The sequence below is a fragment of the Anser cygnoides genome, chromosome 7, assembly GCF_040182565.1.
Source record: "Anser cygnoides isolate HZ-2024a breed goose chromosome 7, Taihu_goose_T2T_genome, whole genome shotgun sequence".
NCBI classification, from domain to species: domain Eukaryota; kingdom Metazoa; phylum Chordata; class Aves; order Anseriformes; family Anatidae; genus Anser; species Anser cygnoides.
In genome coordinates this window covers 27,305,111-27,318,262 of record NC_089879.1, presented here as the reverse complement: position 1 = coordinate 27,318,262, position 13,152 = coordinate 27,305,111, and the positions used below count along the sequence as shown (strand labels likewise).

Here is a 13,152-nt window from a genome sequence, read left to right as displayed (position 1 = left end):
TTATGCTTCCTTAGTCCTAGTGACTCTCTAGACTAGAAAACATAGAAGCGCAAGTCTGTTTTCATGGTCTGGTTTGTCAAAGTTCAGCCAGCAGATATCTCTTCAGCAAACCAGCTCTGTGGATGCAGGAATAAAACAGGCAGTTATTTCTCTCCCTCAGGAAAGCCCTTACTGTAAAGGTCAACAATTTATAAAAGCACCTGTTATGTTGCTGAAGCATCAACTGACAGTAAACATGACTGAATTGGGAAAAACCTTGTTGGATAGAAAGATTAGTAGAGAAAAGATGTACTCAGTCCTCAGCAGTTGCAGGTATCTGCCTTGCTGTTTTATTCCCAGAATAAATGATGCAGGATCACATTCTTTGTGGTTTTTTTTTTTTTTCCTGTTGTGTGTGACTTCTGGACCTGAAATTTCTACTCACTTTAAGAAACATGTCTTCTCAAATTTCTATCTATACAAGCACTTACTTGGTTCTGTCTTGTGATATCTTATAGAATGCCATGCAGGAATCCAAAGGAACAATCTGCTTTAGGATGTATAGATTCTAATGTTCAAAAACATTCTCAATACAATGTCTGCTGAAGAAATTTTAGCAAGGTGTGTGCAGGTGGTTGCGTGCAGGACACATCCGCGGGCAGGAGACCTCCCTCCCTTCAGTCTTCAGCGAGTGAACTGAAGGTGGGTTTGCTGCCAGTATCAAGCCCTAAATCCCAGAACCTGACTCCAGCCTGGGCTCTGGATTACTGTACTACTGATTCACATCGACAACTTCTACATTTAGAAACTGATCATGCTTCAGCAGTAATAGGCCAAAACCAAGTAAGCCCTACTATTAAAAATAGCTGAAAGGAGGGAGGGAGAAAAAGGAAGAATAGCAAGTGGAAAAATAAATCTTGTGTCCTGGTATGTCTGATTTTTTTTTCTTCCTTCTTCCTCTTAATCACAATGCAATTTCCACAAAACTTTGCTCTGGTATTATTGAGTTGTAGCAGTAACTAATGGGAACATTCTTCCATATGACCACATCTAAAGACGGCTCCAAATTATGAAACATTGAGTTGTGATCTTAAGTGTAATGAGAGAACACTTCCCTGTCACAAGCTGGCCTGTGTAGAAAAGCCCTATATGTAACTTGGACTTCAGGAAATGCTTAGAAGTCAGTTCTGCTGGCATTGTAATTCCAGCGAAGCTATTTACCTGAACCAGAACTTACATGACTGTACTGAGCCTTGCTTGAGATGATTCAGAAAGGTAAAAGTCTGAGGAAGGTGATGAGCCAGCTGGTGTGGCTACACTGATGTCCTGGATTGGGGAGTGATGTCCTGGATTAGGGAGTGATATCCCTTTGTAGGATGAGGCCTCAAACAGCTCTTATTAAATCTGTAATTTGAGACTCCCAAATGCCCTAATGCAATGCAAATCCACTGCCTTTTTTTCTTCTGAAATTACTGACAACAGAAGGACAAAATAAAAGTTCAAGGAAATGGTTATAACAAAGCACCTTGTGTAGGCCTCAAAGCCTCATGCCATTTCCAATTTTCTCATGTTTTATTCTGCTTTGAACCCTGTGCATAAGTTATATCCCAGCGATTCAACACCGTTTCATGTTGTTTACATGAACTTCATTATAAAAAATGAGGCTGAAAGCACACACTGGTAACTCCTAGTCCAACTGAAAACTGAAGTTGTTAATATAAGAGATTTTTAGTGGTGTTTACAGTTGTAGTGCAACTCATCTGCAGGGAAATTAAGTAAAATATTAGCATCTTTCAATTTTTGCAATAGCTACAAAACTTGTTCAGTGACAAGGCTCATGGAGCTTGGTACTTGATTTTTATCTGAGAACTAAGTGGGTCAACCACTTAATCAAATTCAATGGCCACTCAGAGCCATAGAGGTGGTTTCATGTTTCTTCATTCAGCTCATCAACACACTTGATTGCTGGACATCAATCGTTTGTGCAGCTAATGCTCCTAAATACTTCAGAGATCAGCTGATGAGGTTCCTGATTTTTGGGTTGCACTCTGAGATGTGTAATTGTTTTCCTGTGTGCTATTTCTGTTTTCATATATCTTGGTGAATTGTTCTACAAAACTGGGAGAGAGGATGGAAGAAGAAAAAAATGTGGGAAGAACTGTATCCACACAGCAATATGGTAAAAACGAAACCATAACAAACCAGCTCCTGATTCCCATTTTGGACTTGTGGGACTGTGACTTTTAGTGTCAGTTTTCAATAACTGGCAGTTCTTTCTAGCAGCTTCTGGGAGAAAATAGGTATACAAAAAAGGGTGAACCTCTGTGGTAAGAAGTTGTGCTTTGTCTAGACAGAGCTTCCTTGACATAATCTAGGTAATTGTTCCCTAGCCTCTTGCAAGCTACCAGCATTGAGCAGCTAAAGCAGCAGAGTATTTATGCCTGTTAAACCAGAATTTCTGCCTATTGTTTTTCCTGCCTTCATCACTTTCCACTGCTATAGTCCAGCTATGTTGTACCAGGACATTAAACACTCAGCATCCAGAATGTCTAGACAGGCTGAAAGACTGTCTGTGCTCCCTTTTTCACAGAGGAACTACAGTCAACTTTCCTAAGAACTAAAAGGCTATTTGGAAAGAGAAGGTGGCAAAGTTCCTAGTACAAGACACATATTCTAGCTGCCTTCTGAAGCAAGTAATACAGTCTGGTATGGATTTCCAGCAATGCATAAAATTCCTGTGTGAGCCTCCCTCTGCTCCCCAGGCAGGCTTCAAACCTTGGACAATTACTGCTAATGTCTTAAACAGCTTGCAGTTGTATTCTAAGTACATAAGATTGTACAAAAACTTGCCATGTTAGCTGGTAACGTCATACTAAAATAACAGAGAAAAGAACTAAAAGGTGGCTTCCTTGCCACTGAGGATGATAAGGCAGAAATAAATTATTTCCATATCAAGTATGGGACCTGTGAAAGAAAGATATATTTTGGTGTGCACAATCTGCAATGCTACACGAGAAAACAAACAAAGTTTCTTTCCATATGGCCTCTGTTTTCTTCAGTGCTAGCCTCAGTCACTCTCCATATAAGAAGTAACTACTTGTTTCCTGTAAGGTAGAAGTGAATGTTGACCCTCCAATTTTTGTAAACAGAAATTTGGACACAGAATAAGGGCTGATGATCCTGTTGCTGTTAACCTACCTACACTCAGTGTGTGATTGTGGTATATATGCAAAAAAAAAAAAAAGCTTTGATTGCAGACTGCCGTGGAGGTGAGTCCTCTAAGAACAGATGACCGACGAAGCCTCTAGATGAACAGACCAGGTACTGAGAAGCAGTACACAAGAAAGATGCCTGGATCATAAAGGACAAAAAAAAAAAAAAAAAAAAGAGCACCCAAAATGACAAAGTGATAAAATTGATAACATATTGTTACATCGATTAATGAGGGGAAAAAGGTGGGTGGTAGAACTGTCATTCAAAGTCATATGGAGTTGAGAGAAATTGAGTCATTGTGTCAGAATACGGAAGTGCAGTGGAGGGAAAAAAGTGGATAGAGCTAGAAATCTACCATAAAGCATTTAGGGACTAGAAAAAAAAAACTGTTTAAAGATGCTTGCAGTTTACCTCATCGGAAAATTGAAAGGTGACTTAAGCATGCATAAATCATTGTGGAGAGATAATGGGTGCAAAAGAGCTCTTTAATCTATCACTTAGGGCATAGCAAGAACCCATAACTAGAAACGACAGGCAAATTCCAAGTTTAAAAGCATGCTCCCGGTTTCCTCTAAGGGAAAAACAATTTACTGATAAAACACTGTGTTCTGATGCCTCAAATCAATATCCTTTGTCTGCAATAACTCTTCAGGAAAACAAAGGTGATCTGACTCAAAACATAAATAAAGGATTTCTGTGTCTTTGAAGTCAGATGAAATGATTTGATACTCACTTCCAGTTTTAAAATTTGTAAAAAGAGATCTTTACCCAATTTAGGATAGAATACAGAGAGCAAAATCCTTGGAACAAAAGGAACTTGAGAAATGAAGAGACAGAAAGCACTGCTCCACCAAAAATCACAATACTGCATAATAGAACGGCTTCCTTAAATGCATTTGGTGGTCAGGAGTTTTGATTAGACCTCGTCAGGAAAAACAGGGCAGACATATGTTAGCTGGCTGAAGAGTAACTTTCAGTTGTACATAGGCTCACAGAGGTGTTCTATTTGAGTAACTCTCCTAGCTAGTTTTAAAGTTGCTGCAAAAGGAAAAAGACAATCTTCATTCTATATTTGTGGGAGACAGGACAAAAAGTTCTGATTATTCCTTGAGTCAGCTTAACTTTCATACTAAACCTTCCCAGCAGGGTAATGACTAGTAAATACAGCCTAGAAAAGGTATGTAATCTGTTGCTTCTACAAATACCTACCCAAATGACATGGAATGATCCTGGTTGTGTTATTCATCAGATATCCTTTCTGGTTCTGGGACACTTCCTCCCTGCCTCTTTCGGGCTGATGGCCGTGGGTTGGTGCACCGTTTAGCCGGAGGCTATGACTTTCTGTAAATGGATATTGTGCTGAACAAGGTTCTAAATGTTGCCAAAGAATGTATATCTCATCTTCATTTAAAGTAAAATCTATCAGCTAGTTCAAAAGGCAAACATTGTTCCTTGATAAAATGCAGCTGGTGTGCATATGAGCTTAGTCAGCAGACTATAAAATAGCATAAGCTTTTCATAGTGATCAGAAACATCAAAAGCAGAAAGTGTATTTAAAAAAAATCTCCAACATATTGCTATAATTATTAAATTTGATGCATCACAAGTAGCAATGGAATATAGATGCTGAGATGATATTACCCAGACAGGAAGGAATAATGTGGCTTTGGTCTATGTCTCAGTACGCAGATTTCAAAACACAAAGAGAAGGCGGATCATCAGATACCAGAGTATGTGTATCCCATTTTTTAAAATGGGTTTGCTCTCATGAGAGGCATATATTTACTGTAACATTCAGCTGCAGCTTTTGAACAAGTTACCATCTTGTCACTCTATATGGAAACAGAGGGAAAATAATTCATGCTAATCTGTCTTGTGGACTACCCTATTGAGATGTACTTGTATATAACCCTGGTGTGTGGTTACGCTTTACCTAATGAGTAATGTCTGCAGGTCTACGTGCAATACATGTCAAAATCCTTTCTTTCTATAGCTTATCAATACTGAAGTAGGGGAGTGATAGGCATAGCAGCCTCTTGCTTTGTAAGAGTCTCTCAGGTGCTCCTAGCAATCTGGAAATGAGCTCCTCCCTGTTGCCTCTGCTCGCCCTTGCAGGGCTGCATCTCACATGTTTTAAACTCCAAATGGAAGCAATAAGATAGGATGGACATATGACTGCTCCCAGAAATACAAGTCTCAAATGGAACTGTTCTGAACTTTCCCCTTCCTTTTTAAATCACATTTCCCTCAAGAAAAAAATTCTAAGGGGTGCTCTTATGTTTCTGCTGGGAAACAAGGAACTGGACGTATTTAACCCATTGCAACCATCATAGCAACTGGTCTTTAAAAACTGATACAATTAATCAACAGTTGTATGATAAGCCTTTTAACAGCACAGTAAATTAGTTTTGTTTAAAAATAAAAAGTACACAGAGGACATCTAATATTTGTTATTTTACTCAGATCAGATTCTACCTGAATTGCCTGATTATATTCTATTGTGCTGCACTCAAAACCGTCTCATGTTGGAATGATGGAAGTGCTTTAGCTTTTTATTGACAGGAGGGCTATTTTGGTGAATGAAGAGTGCTAGATATCCCTCTGTATTCTTGTGGGCAGGAGGGTGGGGTGGGTGGAGGAGAGTGGAGAATCTCTGGGTCTGTTCTTGCATTTACTAACTTCTCTCTGCTTGAAAAAATTCCCTGTAGTATGCAGTTAGGTCATCCCATAACTTCAGTTTGATGCTTTTTTAACTCCAACTTCTGTATTGCTTAAAATTCAGTACTAATTAAAATTGTCAGCGTCCCAAAATTCAGGAAACTGAGAAAAAAAAAAAACAGACCATAAATTTACCAATATCCTGTACCTGTTGTTGTTTGAACTTTCAGATTTTGCATTTGCAGGTGTATCTGCAAATATCAGGGGAAGAACTTCAGTCACGAATACTGAGGCAAGAGCTTTAAAAGGAACGTCAGATAGTGAAAGATAAAATAAAACTGAGACGACAAGAGTGGTTAAACCTACTAGATTAAAAAAAATGCAGAAATGCATCTCAGATTTTTTTTCCTCCCGATTTAGATGTTTCTCCTTCCTAATTTGGAATATTAATAAATTTCACATTAAATACATTTCACATTAAAACATATTTCTGAACATAACCTGACAGTCTCTTGGTACATTGTCTATGCCTGTATCGCACAAGTCCTTTAAGAGACAGCTGTGTTTGATACCAACTAGCTTTGCTATGTTCCACCACTGCGCTGTGAGGATGTAACATATGTAAGCAAGGAGTGTGACATCTAGAATCTTTTGCAAAAGCTTCAGACGCTTTGATTTCATTAAATGCCCCCACTATTGCCCAATGGTTGCTCTTGGAGATGAAATCCCATTAAGGCAGTAGGACTACTTGGTCTGTGATCACAATCAACCTTAGCTGTTTTTTCCATATATAGGAAAAATACATGGAGAGTTAAATATTCTAAGGTAGTATAAACCACAACCACATTTTCATTATTAATCAGTTATGAAAAACACATCAGCCTAGAGTATTGTAAGAAAAAAAGTCATCTGTATGTCCATTTTATATTCTGTTGTTTTAACAAATAAAATGTTATAATCTGTTCCATATTCTGACTCCAAAATAACGAATTTCTCTGGTATGATTCAATGACTGTGACAAGTATGGTTTATCTTTTTGTTTGGGCCTTAACTGAAAATTCCAAATTGTTCTGTATTTGAGACTTATTTAGAATGTGTTCATATAAAACAATCAAGGTTATAAAAAAGAAAAAAGCACTGCAATTAACATATGTGTGGTTTGGAAGCTGCAAGGAAGCGGTGTCTCTTCAGGGAGCTTATCCTCGCAGCGCAGAGACTGAACCCCATGAACTCCATAGTCTGCAAACCAGTCAGTGTCTTCCTAAATGTTGCTCAATTCCTGTTTTCACAGCTGCAATGCCAGAAAAAATGTTTGTTTACCTCTAAAAGAGGTGAAAGTTAAACATCATTTGTATACATACATTGTATTACACAGAAGTGGTTCAAAAAAATTGAGGGCAGCTGACCTCTACCAGTGATTTTCCAAACACCGTTACAACTATTTAAAGCGACTTTTAGCTATATTAAGTGGCTTTTGTGGGGGACTTAAAAATATCCTATAATGAGATAGCTGTAAGTCTTTTGCTTACATAAAAATAGACATATGGGTAAGACATCCCAGGTTTGAATGAGTACATGGCATGGTTTTAATTTGCTTTGCCACTCCCTGTGTTTCTGCAGTGCAGGAGCATGGATTATCATTCTGTACAAACTGGAAAATGAGGAAGTCCATGTGGTATCCTCATGGTTGTCTGCTGGGGGCCAGGCAAACATCACCAAGTTTGTTGCACTGAGTTAAGTCTCAAAACGTTCTATGAAATGAAGCATAATCTTCTTAGCAAAATAAATTACTCTTAGGAGCCATCTGCCCTTACCTTTTTTTTTTTTTAAAAAAAAAAAGCCTCTTTAAATGTAAATTTAGCTTTCCACCAGAGACGGTATTGCCATGGCAACAAACACAAGAAAAATAAATGTCTTCATACAAAAAAGAGTGTTTTCCTCTTAAACATACTTCATACAAAATAAAATATGCAGCTATAGAATTAATGTATACACTTATCTTGGACAGTAGAAAAGAGTATCATTCTCTTCCTAGAAAGGTTCTCTGAGATATTATCAAACATAATTGCCTGGGGTAAAGAATTCTTATATACTTATTTAATATGATATAAACTCAAGCTCGTGTCTTGCAATTTGCTCTAGATGGGTTGCAATGCTACAAACTCCTGTAGAGCATTATGCAGGCAGCAGGATCCACCTCTGCAGAATTGTTTACAGAACTGGAGTCTAAAATGTAATCTCTTTGAGCTAATTCATATTTCAAATCCTTTGTTGTTCAAGTTTGTTTTGTGCGGTCTAATACCAGAAAGGTTTTTTATTTAAGGGGAATATAAATTGTGGTTCAGATTTCAGCTTTCATAGAATGCAAAGTTAGGCCTGTTTCAATGATAAGATTCATGAGTGGTGTAGTCTCATTTGCCCACAAACAAACTCCTTTCTATCTTTTTCTGTATCAGGTTCCCCCTATAAAAGATCACAGTGTAGCTCCGGAGACACCCTACATGGCCAATATCATTTTCAAGATCTCAACACCTGCATAGTAAGAATACATTTGTTTTTAAATTATTGTACTCTTTCCGATTTCAAGCTTAAAATTTCACATTTTACAACTATAGCAAAAATTTTGAAGTGCTACAATTGTTGAAATGCTTTGTGTTTATGTCCCTGCTTCTTCTTTTTATAAATCACTTTTAACCTTTTGACTGTGTGATTTGTGTTTGAAAGCAGCAGAGGAGCGAAGATACCTTTGTCTGGATTTTACTCATTTGAGTAGGAGAGGAATTGTGGCACTTGCCTGTGGAACAAAAAACATCTTGCACTGACCTAGCACGTCTGACCTGAAAAAGCCAATAGCTTATGAAGAGTAGGTCATTTCTTCTCACTGTATGGTATGCAAAACATGTATTATCCCTACTTAAAGACATTTTAAAGAATTAATTTCTGTTACAGATTGCAATACTGACCTTGGAATGTTATTTACCATGTCAGCAAGAACGGTGGTGAAAACTATAATCTCCTGTTTCTCTACTTTAAGAATTGAACGGCACGTTCAGAAGCATTGGCATTTTGGCATTTATTGCTTCTGGTATCACTTTGTGACATTTGTTAGACATTGACCAGAAAAGTTCAATGTTTCCAGTGGTGGCGTAGGCAGAACTTTCCACAGGTTCTTGTTCTGGGGAAAGATAAAGCAGTCCGTCTCAGCAAAATATTGTTCTTTTATGTCTACAAACAGTTCTGTATACAACCTAAAGCTGGTATGCAGGAACGAGCTGCAATGGATTAGCTGAAGTACCACGAGGTATTCAGCTTCCCCAGCACCTCCCTGGCAGGTCACAACCCGCCAGACCACAAGCTCGTCAAGGGTGTCTGCACTGGGTCACGCTGTGAACTGTCCTGCCTGGTGTCCTGCCTTAGACAGCTGCCAGTGACAAGGGAAAGAACAAAGGTAACAGTGCACACAGACAGTAATCTGTCCCAAACATCTCCTCCTGCCCCCCCAGTCACCTGCAGTTTTAGATCCACTGCAGGCAGCAGTCTGTGCGACCCATGTTAAGTATGTATCCTTACACAGCCGCTGGGACTGAGCATTTGTAAACCAATACCAAGGAGTTGGCACCTTTGTGCCACAGTTCAGCCAGGTACTGGAGCACTGACAGGGCAGTGGATATGCCCACGTCTTCAGAGCTCTTCCCTGCACCGGCCTGGGTGAGCTGGTTAAACACTGCACCCAAACCCGAGCCCACCCCACCTCCGCACGGACACTGGGTGCCACAGCAAGCTCGCTCTGGGCCTGCCAGCCCGACAGCGGGTGATGTGAATGCACGAAACTGGTGGTTTTATGGCTCCTGCAGCAGGTAAGGGGGTAAGAAATAGGGAAATAAGGAAACAGCGCACACGGGGTGGGCACCGTCACCCACCTGTCCGCTAGTCAGTCACCGTGCTTAAGGGGAAGGGGAGAAGGGCTGCCTCACTACGTTTTTCCTTGATTTATCTGTTCCCATCTCCCCGCGACGGCTGTTGTGAAAGGCTGCCTTCAGCTCCCACCCTAAAAACAGGCGGCCCCTCACGGCATCGCTCAGGGGACGGCCACGGACTGCACCCGACAGACCCGGGGGGCGCCGGCCCGCGGCGGCCGGGCAGCCCTGAGGGGCCCGGCGGGCTTCGGGGCGCGTGCGCGGGGCCGCCGAGCCGGGCGGCGGGCGGGGCCGGGCCGGGCCGGGCGGGGCCGCGGCCATTGGGGCCCGGCTGCGGAGGGGACGCGCGGCCGCCGCCGCCGCCATGGTGTCCTGGATGATCTCCCGGGCCGTCGTGTGAGTGCCGGCGGCGGGCGGGGCTGGGGGTCGAGGTCGGGGCCGGGCCGGGCCTGGCCGAGCCGAGCCGAGCCTGGCTGAGCCGAGGCGCCGCGGCGCTGGCGGCGCCCGGCGGGTGTGAGCGGCTCCCGCTGACCCCCGAAGCGCGGCCCGGGGCTATGGAGGGGCTGGGGAGGAGGCTGGGGAGCGCGGGCCGGCGGCTGCGGGGAGGCGGGCGGCGTTACCGCCTGCTGCCGCCTCAGCGGGGCCTCGGCAGGTAGCGGGGTGAGCTGCGGGTGAAGGTGTCACCTTCCTGAGAAAGGGTAAGCTGCGAAACCTCTGGTCTCCTCCTCATACATCGCGCCGTTCTTTCATGGAATTGAAGGTTATTTTGCTCTTTTGGGTGTGAACAATGCTCGCGATAAATGTAGAGTAATAAGGGAGAAGGTGAACCTCCCTCGTGCTCCGTGCTGTGCAGCTCTCTGCGCTGGCCCCGCTGCTTGTGGGGCTGCTGGAGTTGGGATTTACCGTGTGTGAGGTTTTGTCAGGCAAACGGAGTGAACCTGCTCACAGAGCAGCCCACCGGGTGTCTGTGAAGGATGTAGCGCGAGCGTGTGACCCAAAACACTGGATGATAAATAGGGCTTCCCCATTTTGCTGGTGACAAACACCTCCCTGAAGCTGTCTGGTGTCACTTCACATGAAAGCTTTATCCTGTCAGGAAGCCTTCTCCTAACGCCAAGTACACTTCCTTGCTGCTGTCTCGTCACCTGGCTAAGTAGCAGTCCTGCAGCCTTCTCCCTTCCCACTGCCCTCCGTGAGACTTGTCAGGTAATTGAGACCTGCTAAGTAGGCAGCATTGTGTTCTGGGGTTGGCAGAAGAGGAGCCAGGCTTGGAAGAGGCTGTAGGAAGAGATGCCGTTTGCTCGCTCTGCCGGCATGCTCTTCCCACGGGCAATACCTAGCACTGGAGGGGAGATGCATAGGCATGCTTTCTGGAAGTCAAATGTAGCTGCTGAACCTGTTTCTGCTTTGGAACAGAAACACCAACCAGCAAATCTTTGGTTTAACTACTTCTTAAACTCCACTGGCTGTGAAAGTGGTATCAGCAGCGCTGAGCACCTCAACTTCTAATGACCAGATTCTTGTTGCTTGTTTTATTTTCTTTTTTTTTTTTTTTCTGTGAAATACGCCACTAAGGATTGTATTTGCATTTTGAGAACTAAGTCCTCTGTGGGCCAAACCAGCATCATATCATAGGGATTAAAGATAAATTTGTGTATTGGAGTACCTGTTACTGCAAGAGATAATAAAGGACAATGTATTATGCAGTTGGGTTTTCTGGTTGCTGTTGCTCCCTCATTTGCGTGTGCTAATTATTTTTGCTAAAAAGGGAGTCTTTAATACTATTTATAAATCCTCTCCACCTTCTTGTGTCCTTGTTTCCTAGCTGTGGGATTTAACCAGTTTGCCAGTGTTCCTCTGCCCAGGAAGAGGGGAGTGCTCAGTGCATCCAAGAGAGATCTTGGAGTCTGTTGTTTAAGTTTGCCAGCAGAGGATTTTATGCAGTCTGGAGACTATTGTTTAACTTTACTTTCCACATGAATTTTGCTTTATTAAGCAAAGGTGAAATTAAACAGAGGCCATGAGACATAAGATGCCTTCAGTCAAGTGGTCTTGAGACTGTCTTCCTTGTCCCCTTTTCTCAGTGTTCATTATGCCATCTTCCTCCATCTGATTTTCTTCCTAGTATCTTTCCAGTCAGTTCCAGTGGCTTTGTTTCTCTGGCTTTTGTGTCATTGGTTAGGAAGAAATATATTACCTTTTCCTTAAACCCCCTAAGAAAGATGAAAATACACTTAACTGGCACATAGCCACTAAGACTAGACGTTCTCTCCTACTTGCGGTAGTGTTCTAATCTTAGCTTGGTGACTTTGTTGTGTATGAGAGCCGTGGAGATCCTATGCTGTCCATAGCAAGTCCAAAAAGCCCTGTTGTCACGTTTGTGTAGCCATCAGGAATACCTGCTTTCTTCACAAGTGCTAGGAAGGGGCAGCAGTTGTTCTAGCTGCTGCAGAATTCCTCTGACTGACCTACTATTTTCAGGGCCAAAAGAGCAGCAAAATGTGGATTTGTGGGTGTGTCACAGTGCCCTCTACTGACTTTTCACACAGGATTTTTGTGAGGCGCACTTGCCAAGGAAACTCACTTCTGGTTCAGTTTGAGAGTCTGTAATTTGGGGTTGATCAACTCCACTAAAAATAGTTTCCTTAAAACTTTAAGGAAGTAGGGAATAGAAGTAGTAGAGAATTAGAATTCGTAATTGCATGTGAATTGCCTTGAAGAGTCATGCATGGGGAACGGGGAGTGGTTAAAATTTGTTGCTTCATGTTATCTTTGGCAAAAGTTTGCTTTAATGAATTATTTTCTTTGCTCTGTAAGTGCTTGGGCATATAAATGTGCAATACCTTGCACTAGTGTTGTGTCTTCTTTTCTGTCAAGAAGCCAAAGACTTGAAGCACATAATTACAATACGTTCTCATTTTAAAGTTTTCCTTCTATAGGGTGCTGTTAGAGTAAGTACAGGTTATTAATTCTAAAGCACTGGCTATTGCAACAGTTTTAAGAATGATTACTGCAGTGTTTTTCCTCTATTGCACTTCTAAAACCAACAAAAAGTTAGTAATTTGTTTCAGGGTCTCAGAAGGCTTCTCAAAATGGGACACCTTGTCAAGTACTTGGTCTTTGGTGGTGGGAACTTTTAAATTCGTGGCTGCCTGTCTTCTAAGCTTCTAATACAGCCTGCATCTGATTTAGTCTGCTTTGATTGCTCATTCTTCTCGTTTGTAGGGTCTGAGCAATTGTGTACACATCAGTTGCTGAGACAGTGTATTTAATAGTAAACACACTGAGTACTTGTCAGTCACAGCCTGGTATGGATGAGATCAGACTCTTCTCTTGTGCCAAGCAAAGATGTGATGCATCCTAAATACAAAGTAGATGGCCATTT

The 13,152-nt window shown here is 42.0% G+C and overlaps 1 protein-coding gene and 1 long non-coding RNA gene across 2 annotated transcripts in view; one reads left to right on the top strand and one right to left on the bottom strand.

Moving 5' to 3' along the window:
* Positions 1 to 6,182: 6,182 nt before the first annotated feature.
* LOC106031286 (uncharacterized) lies at positions 6,183 to 9,992 on the bottom strand. The gene is made up of 3 exons (XR_010833032.1): positions 9,771 to 9,992; positions 8,814 to 9,025; positions 6,183 to 7,141 (listed from the first exon to the last, which is right to left on the bottom strand). It is a non-coding gene; the product is annotated as an uncharacterized lncRNA (long non-coding RNA).
* A 17-nt stretch (positions 9,993 to 10,009) lies between these two features.
* REEP3 (receptor accessory protein 3) overlaps positions 10,010 to 13,152 on the top strand; it is a 37,252-nt gene continuing 34,109 nt past the window's right edge. The window contains exon 1 of the mRNA XM_048069494.2: positions 10,010 to 10,163. Coding sequence (XP_047925451.1) covers positions 10,132 to 10,163 — 32 coding nt within the window. The 5' untranslated portion in view covers positions 10,010 to 10,131. The remainder of the gene's footprint in view (positions 10,164 to 13,152) is intronic.